This window comes from Festucalex cinctus, chromosome 16 (genome assembly GCF_051991245.1).
Source record: "Festucalex cinctus isolate MCC-2025b chromosome 16, RoL_Fcin_1.0, whole genome shotgun sequence".
NCBI classification, from domain to species: domain Eukaryota; kingdom Metazoa; phylum Chordata; class Actinopteri; order Syngnathiformes; family Syngnathidae; genus Festucalex; species Festucalex cinctus.
The window spans coordinates 25,248,258-25,272,188 of record NC_135426.1 but is presented as its reverse complement, the minus strand read 5'-3'; the positions used below and the strand labels follow the sequence as shown (position 1 = coordinate 25,272,188).

Here is a 23,931-nt window from a genome sequence, read left to right as displayed (position 1 = left end):
ATTCCAACAAATTGAATTGAAACACACCCAACAGTTGACTTAATTCTGTTTATTTAGGAGGCGACAACAAAAACATCAAAGGGTCCATATAATGAATCAAAATTTGATGGAAAAAAAAATAGTGGGTGTTTACAGCAATGCAAATCACAACTTTTATTTTACTATAACCCAAGCAGACATTTCTATTATACTACGAGGGAAAAAAGGAGGCCTTCCCACTAGAACAAACAGGTATGCTATCCAAGGCTTAACTAAAATGTCGGCAATTTAAGCATAGTATTTACATGTTACACCATTGCCCATATATGTAGCTACACTGTTAAGGTCTCAAACTATGCCAAAAAAAAGAAAAAATTTAATTAAACTTGCCTAAGAAAAAATACATGCACCAATATTACACTGACTGAACTCTTAAAGAATGTTGCTACTTTCAAATGGAGTGGAACGAATATGTATTCACACTGACTTTCTGCCTATCAAAGTTGGACACTGTTGATTTTTTTTTTTTTTTTCCGGGGGGGAGGGGTCACGACATGACCAACTAGATCTCATTCTCTCACTAATGACCACTTGCTTAAAGGCTAAGCTACCCCACTATCACTTGTCATGTCTGCGTGAGACAAACATCGGCGGACCCGGCGGATAGTTAGAGGTAGTACTTATTGGCAGTCGTGGCCACCGTGGGGATCTGCGACCCCGGATACGTGTATCCTTCGCCCTCGGCGGGGACTCTCCGAATCGGACTCCGGTCACGTGTGACGTATGGGGGGACCGGGATCTGTGCAGGCGGGACCTGAGCGACCTGATACGGGTCCATGCTCGACGGCGGAGCACGTTCCCTCATAACAGGTGCAGAAGAGGCCGCCGTCGCAGCAGGCGTGGGTACGGCGCGTTGGTCCTCGTAATAACCGGCGCCGTACATATTGGCCCTGTACTTCCCGTAGTAGTCCACAACTCCGTACGGATCTCGCTCCTCGTAAGGCGACCGGCGCACCGGGTAGCCTGGCACCGCGCCATAGTACGAGCCGTCGGTCTGGTATGCGGCCCCGCTGCCGGACACGCCGTAACCTGGATGCGGCCCGAATCTCGCTGCATTGTCGAAGCCCGGACCCGCTCTGAACGCCGCCGCATTGCCGCTGTGAGCGCCACCACGGGAAACGCCAGGTACAGGAGCGTAGCCGGCGCCGTACTCCGCTTCCGCGCCGCTGAAGCCCGCTTGATAAGCCCGGTTCTGAGCACGCCCGTCAAATCTCGAGGCATCAAATCCATCAGAGTGTGGCTCTGAGCCGTTTCTGTGGTAGCCATTTTGATCTAGCGGGCATTCTTTGGACCAGTGGCCTTCCTGCCCGCAACGATAACAACCCGACCGGTCTCCCATTCCCGGCGCAGTACGGAGGCGGCTAGTCGAAAGCTTCACGCTCATCAGTTTGCCTTGGAAAAGAAACACTCAATAAGGACTTGTGTGCAATAATCATGGAAAACAAAACTGTACATCGTGCTTGGCTACTCCCAAATTATGCTTGAAATATCAAACATCACAACACAGCACATTATTAAAGCTGAAATCCGTAACTTTCCCAGCTCGAGCCCGTCGCACGCCGCGCGACGCGACCGAACAGGACGATGGTTAATTTAGTCGGCGGCGCACGCTCGGACACGTGACGACTCAACCTTGTACACCAACCGACTCGCTGGAATGGAAAAACTACGCCACTTTTGAGGTACCGCAGAAATTGCAATTGAACCACAAAATCAGTGCGATTGTCAAGGAAAAAGCCATTTGCCCCGCCCACTGTAACTATATTAGCAAAAAATATATATGGGCAATAATTAAGTAACGTGGATATTTCAGAGTCTGCATTTTGCATAAAGACTTTGCTTTTGAACCAAAAGGTACATGTGAAATTATGAATACAGTTGTGCATTCGTGCAAAACCATTTTTATACTGTATTGGAAACAGCTTGGCTGGATCATGCTTTGTACTTAAAAAAAAAAAAAAAAATGATTTTTTTGTTGTTGAAAATCATTTAACACCATTTTTGATTCGCCGTTAGATCAACAACACTGCAACGCTCAAATTACAAAAGGCAGCACAACTCGTTGCTGATGAAAGTTGGTTGCAGAAGCCCGTGTCGGGTCAGTGAAGGTAAACGATGGTAAAATTTCCGCAAAGTTCACAAATCTTTCTCACCTTCAGATTTCAGACTTCAGCAAAACGGCTGGGCATGCACATTCCAGTATGAGGCACTCAATAGTAAAGAAAATACCAATTGATAGTCACTACATTAATCCAATGCAGGCAGCCCATGATAGGTGGGACCGACCAAAGCTTGCAAAAAATGCAACATTACGGATACCAGCTTTATAACAATAGCGCTTCAGCAGGGCTGGACGATATGGCCTGAAAATAAAACGTCTGATTTTCCCTCACTAAGCAATCAAATTTTAATCCGTTTTTTTCCCTCACCACTTAATAAAACAGCTTTTTCTTCCTGTTGCCAAACAATTTCATTGAAAATGTTCAATTTAACATCATGAAATGACATTCAGCGACAGCCTTCTATCAGGCTCTTGTCCAACATGATTCTATTTCCGTTCCCAAATTCACTGGTTGTTATTTTGAAAAACACCATGCTTGACTAACCTAGCGCCTCTAAAGACTCGCTAGTGTAAGCAGTGCACATCACCAAGGACACACATGGAACTACAAAAATCAATACTCAAATGAATCATGATCAATCGCCCAGCCCTACCTTGCAGCTGACCTTCGATGTTTCACTCACCTGTTGCACATTCAAGACTTACCTGTTGATTTTTAAACAACAGAACAGTTAAATAGCATTAGACACTCCCCAATAAGCCCAGCCCAAGAGGTCACCTTTAAAAGCAGTGTTGTCTAACTGATTAATGGCCTCCATGGCATCCTCCATGCGTTCCATGTGAACAAAGGCATAGTTTTTAACTATGTCACACTCCACCACCACGCCGTACTCTTCGAACTTGGCCCGCAGCTCCTGGTTGGAGCAGGCGATGTTGCCCACGTGGAGCTTGGTGGAGCCTCGAGTCTTGCCACGGCTCAGCTCCACATTCATGGCCTGGCCGTTCAGCTGATACTGGTGTAGGTTGCGGATGGCCTCCTCCGCCTCCGCCTTGCTGTCCATGTGCACAAAGCCGAAACTCTTCAGAATGGAGCACTCGGCGATTTTGCCGTACTGGGAGAAGAGCGCTCGCAGTTCGTCTGAGGTGGTCTCAGGAGACAGGTTCCCCACGAATATTTTCACCATTGTGACTTTTTTACACTTTATTCCTGAAGGGAGGGGAAAAAAACATTTGAAATCATCACCTACGAGAAAACAAAATGGCTCCAATAAATTGTAGTTTAAATATAAATAAAATAATGTTCATATTGGGATTCGAATTTGTGACCAAGTATTTTGGGGGCGACTGCTCTAACCACTACTACACGACCTTGTTGTCCACATTCAGCGGCGCAAATTTTGCACCTGCAGTTCTCGCGCAATTCACGACATAATCACGCGAGGTTCAAAATAACCACTTCATATACTGATGTTTAATTATTAAATATGGATAATTTCACCCCTCCGTGATCTTATGCGTACAACAAATTTGTAAGCACCAACCGACGTGGCTTTCTGCGCAATACTGCCAACCCTTTTGCGCTAAACACAATAGCTTAGCTAAATGCCGCCGAGTTCCCGAGAGGCCTAACTCGATTTAAATCAATGTCCGACTCCTCATCGTCTTCCAAGTAGCCTACTCAAATCGATTGATTACATTCAATAGAAACGCCACCGTAACTGGTCCCGGACTATAATACGGAATTAGATAAGAGACGCTAAAGTATTAGGCGCGTTAGCTTTCAAAATAGCCGCCTTAGCAGTAGTAGCAAATCGTGGCCTACCTTTTTATTATTGAAAAAAGAAAAGGCGATTTAGCACAATTAAACATTCAATCGAAGCAACAAAATTAAACCAGTAACATCAAACGCAAATAAACATTTGAACATTTCAAAGGTACCGCAACACTTTGAAATCATGTATCGCACGTGTAAAGGAACCTCAAGATTTATCGAGCCATCCACACTTTTGCGTCATCTCTGCGGTTTAATGGCGAAATAGAAACAAAATAAAATGATTTGTAAATTCCTGCTCTTAAAACTCGTCGACTTTTTGTTTTCCCCCAATTGCACGTCAACGGCCTACCTTATGAAGACGCAATCAGCGTTCACGATCGTCAGACTAGAAAATGGCGACTGACGGAAATGCTAACACTAGTGCTGCTGGGGGCTGGGCTGGGACTACTTTTCGGCTCGTGGTCCTTCATCTGTAGTGTTTATCTGCCAGATGGCAAACCAACTTAATGCTGCATTAGCGTCACATAGTGCTCAAGTGCGTAAAAACACAATGAACACGTTTTACACTATTCACACTTAACCCGCTAACACGGTTTTCGTTGAGTAAATATACTGTTTTACCAAGCCTGCTAATGCTACTTCCGGCCTGGCGACCAAGGTAACCCTCCGCGTATTTTCTGAACTCGAGTTGAGGAAGAACTTCCGGCTTCGTAAATCGGTAACACTCCGCGTACTTTTCGGCACTATCCCAAGTCTAAACATCAATTTCAGTAACATATTGAACTTGCACTACTGAATACTTTAACGCGGTCCATTTGATGCTTTATTGATCGGGTTGAACCACTGCTGCATCTCAATTCCAATGTTTTGCAACGGAGATTCCCTGCAAGTTCTTATACTGTATGTTCAAATGTTTTCATCTACCTATCATTGAATATAACACCGGTGTGATTCAGAAATACTAAACATTTGGGATTACAGTATAACTAGATGCTGACATCCTCAAAATAGAAATTGGGGTAATTTTCAAGAGTTTGAAAAAAAAGCAAAATTGTCAACAAAATGATTTTATTTAAAAAAAAAAAAAAAAAAAAGTATGCTGGTACGATTACAGCTAGTATGAAAAATACAATATTCAACTCCACCTATATGCTTAAAAAAACAAAAAAACAAGCGGTGCCTCTACTTCTTGCATAAAGGCCGAGCCCTGAGTCATTCACCCATTGGATCTTTGAAGACCAGATTCAACACACTGAAACATGTTTTGTGTATGAAATCAGAAAGATGCAGATCAATGACAAGTTACATGCCCCACTATCACTCAAAGACACTTTATTTGAACTTGGAATGTTTTTTTTTTTGTTGTTTTTTTTTAAAGCATCGTCTTCACTCCTATTCAAGGAACAGTGGGATCATTTTATTATGAACGCTAATGAAATAGCATAAACAAGTAAAAAAAAACAAAAAAAACTTTGACAAGAAACGCCTTAACTGAAATACGGATGAGCAAATGAGAACATCAGTAATTACTTTCAGTAAGCAAACAAACTTTGTGATACAAGAAATGAGTACGTATTGGATCTTCCGCCATATTCACATATGATCGTGACAACCACAAACAAACATACTTTTTAAATGACAAGTGATGCTTGATAAACTTTCATGTTGACTTGTGTGAATTGGCAAAAGATGAAAAAAAAATAAAAAAATCCCGCTGAAAATCGGGCAAAACAATCCCGCAATATAGGGTACATTTAAAAAAAAACAATTTCAAATCAAAACAAGTTTTGACAACTAAAATAACAAATTGACCACGTAGTCTGATGGGAGTCTGGAGGCTTGACAAAACAATGGTCGGAGAAGTAGTCAAAAACCTAAAACATGAAAAGAAGATAATGCAAAAATGTTTTTTTTTTTTTGTAATTGCTTTAATTTCTGGTTTCATTCAAAATGGCCGAGGCTTACCGTGGGCTTCAGTACGGCGCGTAGCGTTGCATGTAGTGCTCCTTGGGCCGCGGCGGCATATAGGCGCCTCTGGCAGCCGTCACGGGTGACAGCCGCTTTCGCTCATAGGCATAGCCTGCCGGGGCGACGGGCACCCGGCTGATTGGGTTGTGCTCTCTCGCATAGTAAGCGGCAGCGGCAGCCGAGGGAGGGGCCGGCGCGGGCGGCGGCGGACGCCGCTCGTACGGGTCCACGCTCGAGAACTTTGAGATGGCAGAAGGGGGTGGGGGGGGAGGGGGAGGGGGGAGATAGGACATGCGGCGCTCCTCGAAATAACTGGAGCCATAAGGGCGAGCCCTGTACTTCTCATAGTAGTCAACACTACTGTGCACACGGTCTCGCTCGTAAAACGAAGACCTCTCACCGTACCGATCCCCCGCCTCGGGGCCGGGCCTCCGAGGAGGGAGCGGCGGCGGTGGCGGCGGGGCGCCGCCGCCGCCGCCGTAACTACCCCGATTAAACGCAGCGCCGGCCATGAAATTGGGGGGCGCGCCGCCCATTCCGTAGCCGCCCCTGCCAAAACCTTGGGGACCGCGTGGGGGGCCCCGGCCGCCGAAACCTCTCATGTCGTCACCGTGGCTATTGTTCCGATCGACTGGACAGTCTTTCGACCAGTGACCATGTTTCCCGCAGACAAAGCAGCCGGTATGATCTCCCATTCCCGGGGCCGTGCGCAGCCGACTGGTGGACAGTTGTACGCTCATCAGTTTGCCTTGTAAGGAGAGAGAAGACACGGATGAGACCGGAAGGAAGCCTTCCAACACGAAGGCTGTCACCGACTTGAAACAAGCAAAAGCCGAGCAGAAACCGTCAAAATTGTGGTTTAGTGTCCATTAGCCAGTCGGGTTGCTCTAGAGACCATCAAGACTCAACTATTCATTGATGAGTTATCAGTGGCATGTCGGAGCTTTTAACACTTTTGCTTTCTTAATTTTAACAGTATCTTGAACAAATGATTCCGTCTTTCATCCTTCACTCAATCGATGACAGCTCCCAAAGCTTTGACATAATTCCATTATCAAATTCACATCCGTTATTGCCAAATATCGAGCTGATCAAAGTTAGAATGTGAAGTTTGAAATTTTGTCATCGATGACAATTGCGTTTATTGACGTTAAACCTTTTCTCCGGGGTATCGTTTCCGTTTAGTTAGCGGTACTTTCGGAAGGTATACGACCAGTCACATTTTTTGCATCGAGACACTATTTACCGTTTTGGTCGAAGTAAAATTGTCCGTAAAAACATAACTTTTAAGTCCACCTGAAGGGTTAGTCACGCTCGCTCGCTCGCTCGGGAAAATATCAGCTAAGGGATTTTAAGGGTCACGAGAGCACAATCCAAATCTAAGGACAGCATAGAGCACCGAACCGCGAGGTCACCTTTGAAGGCCGTGTTGTCCAACCTATTAATGGCATCCATGGCATCCTCCATTCGCTCCATGTGAACGAAGGCATAGTCCTTCACTACGTCACATTCCACTACCGAGCCAAACTCTTCGAACTTAGCCTGCAAAATGTCCACCGTGACCCCGTCGCCGAGGTTGCCCACGTGCAGCTTGGTGCTGGACTTGGGCCTGCCCTTGCTCAGCTCCACGTTTATGCGCCAGCCGTTCAGCTGGTGTTGGTTGAGATTCTCGATGGCTTTCTCGGCATCGGCCAGGCTGCTCATGTGCACAAAGCCAAAGTTCTTGACTATGTCGCACTCGGTGACCTTGCCATACTTCTCGAAGAGGCCCCGCAGCTCATCTACGCTGGAGTTGCAGGCCAGATTGCCGATGAAGATTTTCACCATGACTGCGGATGCTCTGTCGATCCTGGAAGAGTCCAACAAAATGTGATTAATGCATATTTGTCAGCATTTTTTTCATTGATGTTAGAGGCTTCTGTAGTTCAAAGTAGGGCTGAAATATTTAGCAAAAATAAATTGCAACCTCCCACTTTATTTTAGTTAATGCCATGTCAACACATGGGACTGTACTTACCACTTTTGTCATCATACACAGACAAACAAAAACGTACACATTCACCATTTGAAGGAATGTCTCCAAGATGCTAATATTTTGCCGAGGTTGACTTGTCTTACCTGTACAACTCAACACAAGCCAGCTGGAGGTGGTGCCGTGTTAATCTTCCCCAAGATATATGGACCAGTGGACATACAGCTTACTTTAATCGCTTCAGATTTAAACTGTATAACCATCACAGTATAGCTGTGTTTACATAATGAATCGCACTTTCAACACAGGGGGGTGGGGGGGAACTACAGTGTATCCCAGAATTCGCGGGCCGGCCCGGTCCACTGTACCTTGGAAATGACGCATGTAATATTAGTCGTCAGCCAATCACAGGACACATTTTGACAAACCACCATTCAAATTCCATTTTACGGGCAATTTATAATGCCCAATGAACATTGAATGGCTTTTGTAGTGTCTGGGGGAGGGACCAAGCACAGGGCGAACATGCACACAAGAAGGCCGCAGCCAAAATACGAACTTCCATCCACAAGCTGAGGCAGACGTGCTAATTACTCAACCGCAATGCGGCCCTACTTCTAAAATCCAATGTTTAAAATAAAATAGTAACTGGGCAGCGTTCATCAATAGACGAAAATAACGCCAAGTCGGCTTTGATGCTGTGACGTAGTAGCTCACACTTCTAGCGACAGCTAACACGCGCTACACAATGCTAAGCTATGTTATGCTAACAGGCACGAGGTTCGCTTCCATAATTTACACTTTGTCCAATCTAATTGACTCAAAGATATCTTGTCCAAAGTAACATTCTATTTATTAACGTGACGTCGGCGTGCATCGAGCCTCTTCAAACTACGAAACCGTCCATTGTCCGGGGTCGGTAGAGTTGGCGTCCGCACGTTTGCGAAAGGCGGGCACAAAACGTGAGCTAGCAGCCAATTTGGTGACCGAGTCAAAGCCAACAAGGGTTGGGAACAGCGGGAGACTATTAAATATCCCCTCTTGGTCACTTTTACACAACATATGTCATGTAAGCCGCCCAACTTACCGGTGTAAAAGAAAACAGGCCTCGCCGCCAATGAATGAGGAGTGAAATGGCGCCTCCGCGTCCTCCAACTGTGCGACTCAACGGCACAAAGGCACGTTGCTACCTCCTACTGGTCACACAGGGCGTCGATGGCGTATTTTTAATCACAGACGTATTCATTTCACTTCGTTTCTTTTTTTGTCATACGGTGATAATTATGATTCTGAATTAAAATGACTTCAACGTATTGCATTAAATATGCCATACATTTTCAATACGACATTATGGAAACAACAGCACTAGTGAATACTAGTGGCTAGCATGTCAGCCTCGGGGTTCGAATCCCACCCAAAAATATGCAGTGTGAATTGTTGTTTATCAGCTGGAGGAGGCTCCAGCTCACAGAGAACAAGCAAAAATAATAATAATAATAACGTCACTTTTAAATTACATCTATCATGTTTAAGACAAACCACATCATTTTTGTGCCCATATAGAAATAGAAACAGCAGGTTTAATTCATGTGTGATACAATTACAAGGTCCAGTATTGTGACACATTCTCTGTCAAGGGTATGAGCTACATTAAAACAACAACATTTTATATACACATTCCAAGTATATTGTAAAAATGTTATACATTTAAGAACGGTGACCTTCAAAACATGGTTACATGCTAATTATCGTCAAGTATCTCAGGGATAAGCGAGCGTTGACCTATACAGCGCACGTTCCATAAATAATATAAATATACAAAAACACTTTTAGTGTAGTGGAACGTACATTGCAGTCAAAAAAAGGGAACTTAATCTTAACTTTTTAATGAAGTAAATTAGAATAAATACCTACCACGATGTTTACACTTAGCATTAGCCTCACCTCCATGTTTGTCTAATAAAATGACAACAGTATTTATTCATATCTAAAGAAACCACACCCATCAGTACAACATGTAAAGTACTTGGCATGATTCAGTCTTGTGCAATGGCGATTGCATTGTTGTTTTCCGCTATCTCGCAGCGCATACAGCATGAAGCAAGGTGACTCTGGTCATGCTAACATGTGTAGGGGCAGAACATTCAAGTTAAAGTCGACGTTGATGCCTTCACAACATTAGGACAAAGGCAACAATAACTTTTCTCAAGTATACAGTGCAACGAGAAAGTATTGTAAATACTTTCTGGATGGACATGATATGTCTTCTGCTCATTTTAGACTTGTTGGAGGCAAGTTTCAATAGCTGCTTTCGTGGCCTGTCAGAATGTAGACGTTGCTCAGTGCTGACGGCTCGTTGGTCGGTGTGCTCTGAAGAATGATGTCCCTATAGGGAAGACAAAAGTCAAACTAACTTCATTCTCGCAAGATTACAACTATGGTTTCTTTGTTGACGCACCTGTTTGTTCCCAAAACTCGGAATACTCGACTCTCGTCTGTAATTTCTTGAGTTACCTGCAAATCGCGTCCAAATCATCCTGTGAGCGATTTACGCTCCAGTGGTGCGGTTTGCAACAAAACATCTTGAAAATTGATCACCTCATTTGAGTGAAAGCTCCTCCCTTTCAGTCCGTGTTTCCAGAAAGCCAGCACGCTGTCCTGCAAGCAAACTGTGACAAACGGAAATCAAACAAGTTGAAAAGAAAAAAGAAAGAAAGAAATCACCCATTTTGAATCAATCATTGCTTGTTTTTTCATTTTTTTACCGAGCGTTTCTATGGGGAAGTCGAAGGCCATTTCAGCAGCTAGCTCCTTGGATGGAAAGCCCTGTAGGTTTACAATCTTAACCGTTTCTGTAGCAGCAAAAATCAAATTGAGCACATTACCGTCACGGGTGAAAGCTGCTCGGTCAAAATGGAGGTAGCTTACTTTCTAACGCAATGAGAACGCTGTCTCGGTCCAACTGGGTGACCTGTACGGCCTGCACAGCCCCATTTTCTGCAAAGAAACATTTGAAATCAATTTTCTGTATTTTCCAGAGTTTTCGAGCCAAGTCATTAAATATATACAGTATTATATTTTTTTGCCTTGAAAATATCAATTTTTTTCTCCATATCTAACTGGCCTGTCGTGCCTTGATAGTCCTGTCTTCAGTGAAGAATTTATTTTTGAGACAAGTCACGTATTTTTAAAAATAAAGTCACAATACTACAAGAATAATGTTGAATATTGTTTCGATGTGATATATCTTTTCCATTAATAATAACGTTCAAGATAAATTGTAGCACTTTTTTTTATTTTTTTATTTTTTTTTAGCTAAAAAGTAGTATATTTCGGGATTAGTCATCATATTTACACTTTCATGTTAAAAGTAATATATTTTTTAGCGAAAAATAATATGATAATAAAGAGAATATTTCAAGGGTACAGTTTAATATTGAGGTAAAAAGTAATACATTTGCATGATTAAAGTCATAATACAGAGAGATAAAATTGTACAGTATGAGATTAAAAGTTGTACTTTATCAATCGAATAAAGTCATATATATATTTTTAAAAAAAAACATTTTTTTTTACATAAAACAAAAAAAAACTATTTCCACAATTAAAATGATAAATTTACAAGAAGGTATATTTTCAAAAAGATATATTATGACAGTATTTCCAAAAATAAATAAATCCTTGCAACTGTACCAAGAGACCTCTTGGCTGCATCCGTACCTGGCTCGGAAACTGGCGTGCCATTAAGCTCTATGATATCAAACTGGAGGTTCCCATTGGCGCAGTCTCTCACCCCGACGCACAACTCGGGGAACTCGTCGGTGACCAACACCAGCAGCTCAAATATCGCCAGGGAGTCGGGCAGCCTCATGGGTAGGTGCTACGGAGCAGAGCGGACGACAAGCATATATTAAATACAAGTACCCTAATTTTTTTCCCCCATGAAAACCCTGACGTATATGATCTGACACATGCATTGCACGGATAATCCATGAGAGGGCAGCATACCTTGAGATGCATGAACTTCTGGAGGGGCTCATACCACAAGAGCAGAACGAGGCCGGACGGAACCGCTCCGCATAAAAAAGTACTGTCTGTGTATGGGTTTCGAGCTGGAAGACAAACGACGAGTTGAGTGACCGCAGACGAGACGTGAAATCGAAATCCAGCGTCGTCTTACCGACACTGCATCTCCTGCAGCCTTTCGTGTCAGGGATCTTCACGGATAAGGCAAACTTTCTGAGGACACAACATTCGCAAATCCTTCAGACAGGCAGGAAAACAACGATGACATCATGACGGACGTCAAAATCAAGAATGAAGACGTCCGACCTGGTGCCGATCTTCTCCGTGAAACGATTCGTGCCGAGCGACAGGCTGCCGTGTTTTTTCGCCAAATGTCCCTTATGCTCGAACAGGGCGGTCAGACTGTGGGAATAAAGCTGTGACGACTTTCCTGACGTGGGGAGATTTCCGGTGAGAGCGGGTACGGAATACTTGGCGCCGTGTTTTGTGTCAAGTCGTTACCTGACACGGACATCAGCACGTTGTTCATCACATACAGCCACGTGCATCGCTGGGGTAGCAGCTGTGTGAGGGACGACAAGACTACTATAGGCGTCATACAGTAAAAAAAAAATATATTGCTATACTGTAAACCATTCCACAAAAAGTATTCAGCACAAAACATGTTGTCATTTGTTGACCTTCTCTAGTGTATCTTCATGAAGTTCATTCAGGTTGAGTGCGTAGATTCCCTCCTCTGCCCCAAGAATAAGGTACTGGTCTGAGAAGGAGACATCAGGGTTGGCTGTCAACGCTCATTTAAATTATGCTCTTAAGAACTTGAAAGTATATGAATATTTGACCTCTCGTGCTGGGAAAAATCCAGGTGACAGCGCAGTGGATTTTGAGAGGGCAGCCATTAAAGACTTTGGAAAAGCAGGCGCCCATCTGCACCAAAAATAAGTTACAGTACAGTGCTTCAATATTATTCACTGTAAATCGTACGGACGATTGAGGAAATTGATTAGTTACAAGAATCCATTCTTTTTGAGTATGAGCTAAAGCTAGCTTTTAGCATGCTATGTCAGGGGAGGTGCATGCGGTTCGATGGGACCACTTACATGGACTTGAGGGGTGGGAGGAAGTCCATGAAACTCCGCCCTCTAGAAATATCCCCAAAAAAGTTACAAATAATAAAAACAAGAAAAACAGGAAGGATACAGTGAACGCAGTTTATTTAATCTCATCTAAATACAAAGTAAACACACTTGATATTATTTTGGTAGCTGCACGATGTGTGTTCATTTCAAATATTTGTTGTTTCAAAAAAACGTAACCAATGACACTGTTAGCTTGTCAATGGTATTTGTTAGCATTAGCGGCGCAATGGACGAACTGCGATATAGTGGGGGAACACTCTTCAACATTTGAACTCAAAATCTTGCTCAAATTCAATTAGGAAATGACAAGGTTAGCGTATGAGACAATCAGATATCAGCAAGTCCAATTAAACTCTATTTTTAATGCAATTGAAATGTAATGCCTTTGTTGCACTGTATATCCACAAGCATGCACATATACATACTGTTTTTAATCATAAGTAATCACATTATTTCCATAGTTAAATTGCAATTAATCACACATTATATCTGTTCTTAATGAACAACAAAAAATGTTTATCAAGTTTTCAGTCTTGTTAACGAACCCTAAAAATCCTGAACCAAGAAATATATGAGAAAAAATTAGATTCTTTGTAAATAGAGAATTTATTGGTCCTTTTGAACAACTTCCTTTTGATTTTTGTCATATTTGATACATCCGGTCACAATGCTTTAAATTCATATGTTTATAACTGTCAAAAATATAATAGTTAAACAGACATCCGACATATTGGTCATTCCAAAAACTCACTATTAATAAGGTGTCTTTCTCAATTGGGTCAAAGGTCGCTGGAAAAGCCACCAGCTGGCTGATACTGCCCTCTAATGGACTATCCGTGCAATGCACGTGTCAGATCATATACGTCAGGGTTTTAATGGAAAGTCAATATTTTACTCATGGAAGAGAGGGCACAAAATGTCTTGTATTTAATACGATACGTTTGGCTTTATAGGGTAACATAATAGTGATCAAAGATGGTTACCACATACAAATGTGGTTGGATCTTTCCAACCATTGACAGTAATTTGATAGTAAATAAGTCATAAAGTTATTTGAAGTAAAAAAGATATATGAAACAGTTCATAGATTTGTGTTGAGGTCATTTTCCGCCACTAGGTGGGATTAGTGTTTCATGTTGGACCTTCCCATACATCAACTGCATTTGCATTTTTAATGCCTCAGGACATTGAATGCTTTTTAATACCAGTTCAAGCCACAATGTTTGCATTTGAATGTAATGTAACGTGAACATGACGTCGCTTTCAACTCACAGATTCCTCAGTCTTCTTTCTCAGCGTGCTCCATTCAGGTGAGAGGGGCGTCTTTTTTTCCAAACCGGCTTTCCTCGTCTCCGCCGTCACAGCGCCCCCCGCGGGCACACACGGCTCACTGCAGCGCTGCCGAATATCCTGCGTGGCCGAGCATCGGGCCAAAATGGCTGACAGACACGTTTTATAAGTCACGCGCGTGGCCCAAGCGTCGTTACGAGGCCGTACCGGAGGAGGAGGCGGAGTCAGGCGCCATGGAAGCATCCGGGCCCAGCGTGCAGGTCGGCCTCTGCGTCACGTCGTCGTCACCGGTGTTGACGTTCAAAGAGCGAAAGGCGGGCAGGGAGGCTGTCGTTGGGCTCAACAAACCACTCTTCCTCCCTCCCTAGTGCGACAAACGACAGCAAATATCGTGTTTTGTTTTGGTTTAATTCAGAACCTGAATTGCGTTGTGTTCAGGCACATTTGATTTTCGATGAACTAAAAGCCTGAAAAGGGGCATCCTGGGCATTTACAAACCAAAAATTGTGTTTTACAAGTTCCTTTTGAACTGTTATGTATAAATAAGATGTTCTTGGTGTGCATGTGTTTCTTCACTCACATCAGTAGATGGCGCCCTCTTTATGGTTAAACTCCTAAAAAAAAGGAGCAAAAAAATGTTCTCGGGTAAAAACAGTTTGAGAGAGGGGATAATGTGAGAGTCAGATGACATGACGGGCACAACCAAAGCCGCACACACGAGAAGCAACAGCACATAAACGCACTCGCACAAAGCTGCCAACCAGTGAGTTTGTGGTGAATCGCAAAATCCAGATTATGAGCACGGCGGGATTTTTGGGGGGGGATTGGGGTCTGGATTAGGAGGAGGGGCTGGATGAGGCCAGGGAGCTTACACAACAACAACAACAACAACAACAACAACAACAGCGTCATCATCACAAACGGGACGGGCGAGCTGGAGAGGATGGGCGTGGCCTACCTCAGCTGCAGAGCTTGCTCCACACATTCCAGCAGGCTCCTGCAACAGGAAGACCTGCTGTTTATCTGGCTACAGGCCCTGGCGGCCCACAACAATGGCGGGGAAGGAACCGGGCGGGGCGCCCCGACATCAATTGAAAGACCGGTCATGGTGCCGACATAGCGATAAAGGCTACAAGACAACTTGGCTTCTCATTTTGAAGCTTTTTCTTAACTAGCATGAATTTTTGTCAAAAGTATAAATTATCCATTCATTTATTAAAGCTTTTACATTTTAAAGGAGCTAATATCGGGCAAACAACACTCACAGGCATATATTTTTTTTAGCCTCTGTGAAAAATCAATAATGCCGCAGTTGTGAAACTTCTTCATGGGTGCCTCTATGTCTGTATCAAGTCTTATACTGCCCCCAAGTGGCCAGTGCATGCACACAAGAAGGAGCAGGCCAATGTCCACTGAATTCAAGTAAACTTCACATAAAGATCATTCTTTTGCGACACAGAAAGGCGTCTTACGGTGAGTCGTCTTCATCTCCAGACAAGCTCCAGTCGTCGTCGTACGAGTTCTGTTCGGGAGGAAACAACCACGTCGGCTCGGGTACTTGATTGTTTATTTATGGGCGTCAGTAAAAATGGCGGTCGGAGCGAATGTTACCAGATCCGGATAAGGTTCTGTGACTTTCCTCAGTGGCGGCCCAAACTTCACTTGACCAACTACAAGAACAAAACAAAACAAAAAACAATAGTACATAACATGTGGGGGGGGGGGGGGGGGGTATTGCATATTATTGTACAGGCATTGGAAAAATTAGTTAATTCATTACATGAAATAAATTATGAATAACAAAATGTAATTTTATTTTTATTTTTTTAATTAAAAAAATTCAACATAAAAAATATTTGGGAAATAAATAACTGCAAGCTTGATTTAATTTACCTAAAGGGTCTATATTATTAACGCTTTAAAAATTGTTTTTAAATCATCGTTTGATTTGTGGGGCCAATTTTGGCGATTGTGTTTATTTTTAAATACATATTAACACACTAATAACATAAGACAAAGATGATGACATTCCAGCACTGCCCCCTCAAAAAAATTGATTTTATTTTCTGTTGATTTTTGCAGTTTTTACACATTACAAGATTAGACAAACTTGAAAAAAAAATCAGCCCATTTCGTTCTTAGTTGTAAAGTTAAACAAATACTCAAAGGCAAATCTTTGTCAAAATGTTCTGCCTGTAATTCAGGTTTTTGTTGCTGTTGCGTTAAAAAAATATATCTGGGTTGGCACCTACTATTGAAATTATTATTATGAAAACAAGTTTTTTTCTTGATCTCACCTCCAAATAATTTGTCCATTTTAAAAATGCATTGTTTAAAAACTCTGATCTAAAGTTAATACTTGACAACAAGATGAGGTCAAGCAACGGTTTGGAACTGGTCTGAGAACGCAGACAAGTCCAGTCCCCGCCCCCCACCACAATCAGCACCGCCGGCTACAACTGGCCGAGTATAAAAGTGGCAGTGGCATGTTGTGTGGCATCCAGCAGGCAGGCCTCCCTCCATCCCACACGTACGCACGAGGGCGGCCATCGGCAGGCCAACTGAGAGCCTTTTGTCCTTCCTCATTCACAACACGGCGATGACGTCACGGAATGTCGAGACAAGGAAAGACACTCATGGCAAAACGTGTCCAGACATCCGGTTAGGAGCTACACATTTGATCAATTCTGCCATTGTGACAATATGCCATCAATGACAAAAATGAAGTCATTTGAATCGATGATCTTACATTGTTCTTCAGACGCAGTTCTTTCAACAGGCAGATGTTTCCCTGCTGACTGGATCTTGTCCGGAGCCTCGATCCCAGTCTGTCAACAAAAATGGGATGCACACATGCTCTTTACCTCGGTTATTAAGTGCTTGCTCAATATTGGCCTTCACTTGGATTTCCTATTTACACAGCATAATGTAGAAGTTATGTGGTTCTTGACCTACACTCCAAAAACACTTGGGTCAAAAATAACCCAACTATGGGTCAAAAGTGGACCGATCCGTTGTAAAATGGGGTCATTTTCTAATAAAAAATAAATAAAAAGTTGGTTAAGATCTTCTACTTGGGTCAAGTTGACCCAACTTTCTGGGCTGTTTTACAATAAAAAAAAAAAAAAAAAAAAAGTCATTTTGTATAAAACAACCCAATATAGTTGGGTCAGATCCTCTACTTGGGTTAATATGACCCAACTTTCTGGGTTGTTTTGGGGGGGGGGGGGGGAATTGTAATTTTGTAAAAAATATAAAAGTACGTGGGTCAATTTGACCCAACTTTGGGTTAAGAATTGGGTAATTTTGTATAAAACAGCCCATAAAGATGGGTCAGATCCTCTACTTGGGTCAATTTGACATAACGTTCTGGGTTGTTTTGCAGGGGGGGGGGGGAAGTAATTTTGGATAAAAATATAAACTTCCTTGGGTCAATATAACCCAACTTTGGATTCAAAAAAATGGTCATTTTGTATAAACCAATCCCAACTTTGGGTCAGAAAATGGGTCATTTTGTATAAAACAACCCAGAAAGTTGAGTCAGATCATCTACGGGTCAATTTGACCCAACTTTCTGGGTTACTCTCTACAAAATGGCCCAAGTTTTGGCCACAACTGTTTTTAAAGTGTACTCAGTGTCACTTGCAGGGATTTCTGGAACTACGTTCGTATTACTGTTCGATATATACGAGGGAGTTCGATAAGAGTACAGCAAGCTGCTGTAGCAGACCTCCAGCTCGTTGTCGTCCATGTTGTGCGAGGCGTGCAGCTCGGGGTCGCTCGCAGCGTCCAGCAGCTCGATGACCAAGTTGCGAGTCAACAATTGCGTCACGAACGGATGCTGGAGGTGAAGCGAGAGGAAAGCGTCAGCCGGCGGACGGCGAGCGAATGTCAAATGGCAAATGTCACCTGCAGCAGCGTCTCAGCGGACGGCCTTTTACGAGGGTTTTTGATGAGCGCCATCTTGACGAAGCTTTGGAAGCCCGGGGACCTGTGGCGTCGTCGTTGCAAAAGCCAGAAGATTCAAGACCACTTGTCCAAGTGTCGTGAGTCGTCGTTTATACTGACCATTTGGTTTTTTCCTTGAATTTTGGCGGTTGGAAGCTGCTCTTGGACATCAGCATCAAAGCTCTGAAACAGTCCAAATGGAGCACGTGCATGTTGCGGACGAGCACAAAGTGCGGTTTTGCGTGGTCTGACCTCATTGGATGGAGGTGGAACATGGGCGGCTGGAGCTCGGCGAGCTCGATGGCGGTGATACCCACGGCCCAGATGTCGCACAGGTGGTTGTAGCCGCCCTTCTTCTCCACTGCCGCCACCTCCGGAGCCATCCTGCACACATGCGGATGTGCCAAAGAGATTCCGGAGTTCCTCAAGGTCGCGTGATTTTCTTTATGTACACCCAATCGTCACTGATTTGTCCGCTCAACTCCCAAGACCTGCGGTCAACTTTTTTGCGCCGAGGAGACTCTCGATTGTCTGCCAACTTATCGTTATGTGTGGTGTGTGTGATCATCTGGACTATGTCTCGAAAATCTGCTGAGCAATTTTCCTGGCGTTTTTTTTTTTTTTTTTTTTTTTTTTTTTTTTCTTTCTAAGCAATTTCCCCGGCTGTTCATTGTAACCCTTACCAGTAGGGCGTCCCAATGAAAGACTTCCTTTTGGCCACAGAGGCACTGATCTCTGCAGCCACACCAAAATCCGCTAAAACGAAGGCACATGCACACACGTCGTGAGTTTAGTACCACACGGTCCGATTATCTGGACAAGCAGGGACGCGTCCAGATATCAACTGACCCAGTTTGACGTCCCCTCGTTCTGTCAAAAGAATGTTGGCTCCCTGGGGAGAGACATTATGTTTTCATGCACAATCAAAAAATAATAAAAAATCCTGTTGCGCGACGCAGCTCGCCTTACCTTGATGTCTCGATGCATTTTGCCTGTTTCATGGAGATGATACAAACCCTACAAGACACGTAAAAGTGCATTTAATAACACAATCACGCACACAATCTATCAGCAACTCCGGACTTATGTGGGTGTAATTCCACTATCTGACACTAGATGGCGGCACCTTTTGTTTGAGACAGTGTCAATTTGAAAGCAGAAGAACAAAACAGGAGGCTTGACAGCACAGCCTAGCTTTTGTCGAAAATTATTGAACGTCATCCTCTGTAATCCTGCTTGTTATGCCTACAAAAAGTTTGTACAAAACGGCATTTGTTTACCAGTGCTGCAAACATGAAACCCTTAACCGCCACTCCTCCACTGCCAATGTACTACATTGTTGTATAAGGCGACAAATTTAAAGGCAGCGGACTTCTTACCACTGAAGTTTTTCAAAGTGTATCTTAAATCAGACGATGTGAAACTTTTGACAAAGTCACCCGTAATGACAGAACACAATGCATGTTTTGCCGCACTTGCGTCATATTTGAGGGTTAAAAGTGTTCTGTAGCTGGCCCATGGCGGGCGGGAAACGTGAGTCACCGTGCTGGCAGTGTACCATCGAAGATTTCACAATCTTACAGCAGCCTGTCTTGTAACAGAATCAACCAAAAACAAACTTACCTGGAGGGTTTCTCTGCACACATACGCAATCTGTTTCTCCTTTAATGGGCCCGTCACTTTCGGGAAAAACAAGAAAATTATGAGGGAAAAAAAGGTGCAAATAGCGAATTTACAACAAAAAAAACACACAATTGTATCTATTCATACCGTGATAGATATCCTGAAGGGAACCTCCCCCGCAGTATTCCATGCAGATCCACAGTTTGGTGTTCCTGGCCGAGAACACAAACAGTTTGCTGAGCTTCCCAATAAAACACGTTTAAAATAATACAAACACATTTAAAACGTAAAATATTGTGCTAAGCCCTCTCTCAAACTTATCTCACATCAATAACCATGCCCAAAGATGTACATTACAAAATCATAAACCTACAGCTGTTGCTTTTTGTAGGCATAAAAAGCAGGATTCATGAGGATTTCACATTCAGCCAAAAATAGGCAAAACCACTTCCTGTTTTCACTCTTCTTTCAAATATACACAACTAAAGAGTGAGTAGCATTGAATTTGTACACAATTTACGCTTGTCTTGTGTTTTGTTTTTGTTTTTTTCAAATACCTGTGATAACTGCCAAAGTAGGCCACAATGTTCTTGTGCTTGCATTCCTTCATCATGGTGATCTCTTGCTGAATGGACGTGATGTCATCACCTGGACAAGCACAACGACGACTTGAAGGTCCGAGTGGGAAAGCAGCAAAGATTGTGAGTGAAAAGAAAGAAAAGTTACGACTGACATGGGTCCAGTTTGACGATCTTGATCGCGGCCAGTTCCGATGTGCGGATGTTCCGAGCCTGGATCGGGATGACAGGAATAGAGAAATTCATGGATTCATCAGTCATTTATTCGAATGTTTTTGTTTTACTCATTCTTTCATAAAATTTGATGTTAAATGTGTAAAATTGATGAATATTTTTGTTTTATTATTTACATCCAATCAATTACAACTACCATACCAGTGAGATGTAATTTTTTTTCAATGTTCTAATCATTTAATGAATGAATTCATTTTAATTAAGTAATTATCTAAGATAAAAAGTGAAGCAATTTATTAAAATTGCAAGAATATTAAGTGTAAGATTGTTTATTTTATTTTGCTATTCACAGAAAAGGAACCGTTTTTTTAATAAAAAGAAAAAATGTAAATGGTCTCAACACGCTGGTGGCTGATCAGCCACGGATGGCGTTGCTGTATGAGAACAAAAAAAATTTATAAAAATGATGTAGGTACGTGAATGGCTGTGTGCTTGTGCCCTGCTATTGGCTGCGCATGCAGCGGTGATGTGTATTATTTTCACTCTGGCATCCGCACGACGTCAAACGTGCGTTCACTTCCTGTTTTCCTTCCTGCGCTTCCTGTCACTGAAGTGATAGTTTGAGAGACGCAAGCTAGCCCAAAATAGCAGCCTACAATTTACACAATGCACATTCCAATTAACCACTAATTACACAATATTTTCTATGCATATATATATTAGGGTTACATGCACCAGTCCCATATGCTTATATAAATATATATTAGGGTCATGCGCACATTCCAATGGACCAGCACCAGTTACTAAAGTATACTTGTGGACTTTTCACGGATCAATATTCATGCCAACAAAATAAAAACATCTCGCTGCATCTTAATGTGAGTCCACTGAAGTCTCACACTGTCGCATGTCCGGAGGTGGAGACCTTTTTTTTTTTTTTTTACAAGCCATTGTCCCCGACTGGACGCCCTTCCATGTCTCATGTCTCTTCAGTGAAGTGGAAGGGACGAACAATTTCATGACGTCATCATCGTGCCTTCAAATGCGTCGAAGTCTGTGAAATCGAATAATCACTTGACCCCGCTCAATTGTAGGCTACTTGTACTTTCTTTGTCCTCACTAGTAGCACAACTTTGGCATACGAGCAGAACAGCGATATGCTATGTGAAGCAAAACTGCACTCGTCATTCCACTCGTTAATATATTGTGCTTCGCTAGTAGTATTAGTGTTGCAACTAGTACAGTTTTTCCTCACTACTCTCCAGCTGTACTACTAGTGCACAGAAATATCTTGCAATAGGGGAAAAAAAAAAAAAACATTACTAGTATGACTCATTCTATGAGTGCACCATACTAGTTCTATTTGTGCGATTGTTTTAGTAGTGAGTGGAAAAAAGGCATACTAGTACATGTGCCTTAAGTATATCGGTCTTCATTGAGTTCAGAACACTAGTAAAACTACTAGGATGGACTTGTAGAACAAATGTCTCACTAGCAACATTTTTTTCTTTGAAGCATGACATTTTTGCACACTAGTAACACGTTATCAGTGAGTTAAAACTGTGCACTAGTTGACATCTGTGTATACTCTTTAAGACAATATAAAATTCTAGCTAGCAACTAGTACTCACTAGCACTAGTAGCATGTAAATGTTGAGTGCAGTTTTGTTTCACGAGTGATTAGTTGTCCTACTAGTATGACAAAGTTTTCTTAATGTTCAGATGTTATTCAAAAAAAAAAAAGTGTGAAAGTTACAAGTAGGACACAGTGGCTCAATTGTCTTTTTAGAAAATCAGTGAAAGCGAGAGCATTTTTTCAATATCACTGTCAACACTACTAGGACAAATTTCAGGACAAAGACACAACTGCACTAGTTGGCATCATGTTAAAATGTCCCAAAAAAAAACCAACAATATGATTTCTGCCTCTTACCCAAAATAAACATATTTTGGTGTTTTTCGAAAATCATAACTCCCCACTGTATGAAAAGGGTGTACCTAATGAAGTGTCCTGCACAAAAATATGAAGAAATAATTGCGCAGGAATTGCAAAAGCAACAGTGGCATCATGATTAAAGGAAGTTTTGCATTGCTTTGCATTCTTAACATGCTTTTTTTTTTTTTGCTGCATTTGATGTGGTACTGTAATCACCAACGGATCAAATTGTGAGAAAGAAATATTGCACGTTGTGAGTTGAAAAGGCGGCAGATTTCTCACCTTGAAAACGTCTCCGTAGGTGCCGCAGCCGATCCTGTGGATGAGCTCGTAGTCGTCCAAAGGGTCGAGGAACGACACCCCGATCCGCTCCATGTTCGCTGGCTTGTCCTGCTGCTGCTGCTGCTGCTGCTGCTGCTGGCACCTTCGGGATGTTTTTCCGTCTAGGCGGCGCACATCGCGCTTGCTGCTCCTGACTGACTTGGAGGACAAAGAACGTCAATCGGGAGGCCCCCTCGAAAGAACAAGAAGAAGAAGAAGAAGACGCGGAAACAAACCACTTTTAAAGAAACACGTGAAGGAAAACCTGCTGGAGTTCAGTACCAAAACAAAAACGCACGCTGTTTAAAAAAAAAAAAAAAAACGAACAATAACAAACGTGCAACTCCGGATTAATTCTTCGTTGTTGTTTTTTAAACAGGAAAATATACACATACGCACACATTTTTCAAACGGGTCAATTTGACCCACATGTTTGTGTGTTGCTTTCTTACCTGACTCAATGTGATCCGCTTGTTGTGTAATCATCCAATAAAACAGATGAATAAATGTAATCACAAATTTCTAAAAGTATAATTATTGTATTAGATTTACAAACGGGTCATTCTGATCCATGACAGGAGCTTTAAAAATAAAGACAAAAGAATAAATGTATTGCTATTAGATCATCCACTTGTGTCCCAGAAAAAAAATCAAGCATATGAATCATATTAAATATATAAATATATCTAAATTTCGAGATATATTTTAGATTTTCAAATGGATGGATAGATACGATTTTCAACCAACAGGAATGACCAAAAATGCTGTCAAGACAAGGCCACGGGTCAGTTTGACCCATTCTACACTTGATAATAAAAAAAATATACATGAGCACAGTGCAAAATTAATACCAGCACTTTTTTTTAACTAATAAAATTAATTTAATTACTTTAATAAAGGGAAAAATATGGCCAAAAGAACAAGTTCAAACCTAATTTTCACAATATATTTATCGACACCTTTTTAAAATAACCACCAGTCATTTTTTTTTTCTTCAGATTTTTCAGGAAAAAAAAAAAAGCTGAACCATTTGCATCATGAGATGATTTGTGCAAAATAGATTTTTTTTTTTTTTCCAAAA

The 23,931-nt window shown here is 42.3% G+C and overlaps 3 protein-coding genes across 10 annotated transcripts; all 3 read right to left on the bottom strand.

The window, feature by feature from the left end:
* Nucleotides 1–34: 34 nt before the first annotated feature.
* Nucleotides 35–4,497, bottom strand: rbm4.1 (RNA binding motif protein 4.1). Of its 2 annotated transcripts, none has more exons than XM_077499313.1 (3): nt 4,225–4,497; nt 2,880–3,308; nt 35–1,431 (listed from the first exon to the last, which is right to left on the bottom strand). In XM_077499313.1, the coding sequence occupies exons 2-3, from the start codon at nt 3,283–3,285 to the stop codon at nt 647–649; spliced, it is 1,191 nt and encodes a 396-aa protein (XP_077355439.1). In that variant the 5' UTR covers nt 3,286–3,308; nt 4,225–4,497; the 3' UTR covers nt 35–646. The 2 variants fall into 2 exon arrangements, with proteins under 2 accessions (XP_077355439.1, XP_077355440.1); XM_077499314.1 differs by lacking the exon at nt 4,225–4,497 and adding an exon at nt 4,080–4,208.
* Nucleotides 4,498–5,190: 693 nt separating this feature from the next.
* Nucleotides 5,191–9,003, bottom strand: LOC144003952 (RNA-binding protein 4.1-like). 2 transcript variants are annotated; one of them, XM_077500705.1, is made up of 4 exons: nt 8,903–9,003; nt 7,259–7,692; nt 5,841–6,591; nt 5,191–5,749 (listed from the first exon to the last, which is right to left on the bottom strand). In XM_077500705.1, the coding sequence occupies exons 2-3, from the start codon at nt 7,668–7,670 to the stop codon at nt 5,849–5,851; spliced, it is 1,155 nt and encodes a 384-aa protein (XP_077356831.1). In that variant the 5' UTR covers nt 7,671–7,692; nt 8,903–9,003; the 3' UTR covers nt 5,191–5,749; nt 5,841–5,848. The 2 variants fall into 2 exon arrangements, with proteins under 2 accessions (XP_077356831.1, XP_077356832.1); XM_077500706.1 differs by lacking the exon at nt 8,903–9,003 and adding an exon at nt 7,962–8,894.
* Nucleotides 9,004–9,375: 372 nt separating this feature from the next.
* Nucleotides 9,376–23,783, bottom strand: map4k2 (mitogen-activated protein kinase kinase kinase kinase 2). 6 transcript variants are annotated; one of them, XM_077498988.1, is made up of 32 exons: nt 23,087–23,779; nt 22,812–23,009; nt 20,575–20,632; nt 20,399–20,489; nt 19,989–20,053; nt 19,842–19,897; nt 19,188–19,235; nt 19,068–19,110; nt 18,902–18,974; nt 18,339–18,602; nt 18,180–18,261; nt 18,001–18,111; nt 17,020–17,098; nt 15,882–15,940; nt 15,743–15,792; nt 15,229–15,267; nt 14,851–14,884; nt 14,478–14,634; nt 14,253–14,419; nt 12,942–12,983; nt 12,684–12,768; nt 12,522–12,601; nt 12,343–12,403; nt 12,148–12,271; nt 11,996–12,054; nt 11,824–11,927; nt 11,536–11,695; nt 10,744–10,812; nt 10,581–10,667; nt 10,414–10,484; nt 10,274–10,329; nt 9,376–10,201 (listed from the first exon to the last, which is right to left on the bottom strand). In XM_077498988.1, exons 2-32 carry the CDS (start codon nt 22,902–22,904, stop codon nt 10,114–10,116), a joined length of 2,655 nt encoding a protein of 884 aa, XP_077355114.1. In that variant the 5' UTR covers nt 22,905–23,009; nt 23,087–23,779; the 3' UTR covers nt 9,376–10,113. The 6 variants fall into 6 exon arrangements, 5 of the variants coding, with proteins under 5 accessions (XP_077355114.1, XP_077355118.1, XP_077355113.1 ...); XM_077498992.1 differs by having other exon boundaries at nt 18,339–18,401; nt 18,471–18,602; nt 22,812–23,778; XM_077498987.1 differs by having other exon boundaries at nt 22,812–23,779.
* Between the last annotated feature and the right edge of the window lie 148 nt (nt 23,784–23,931).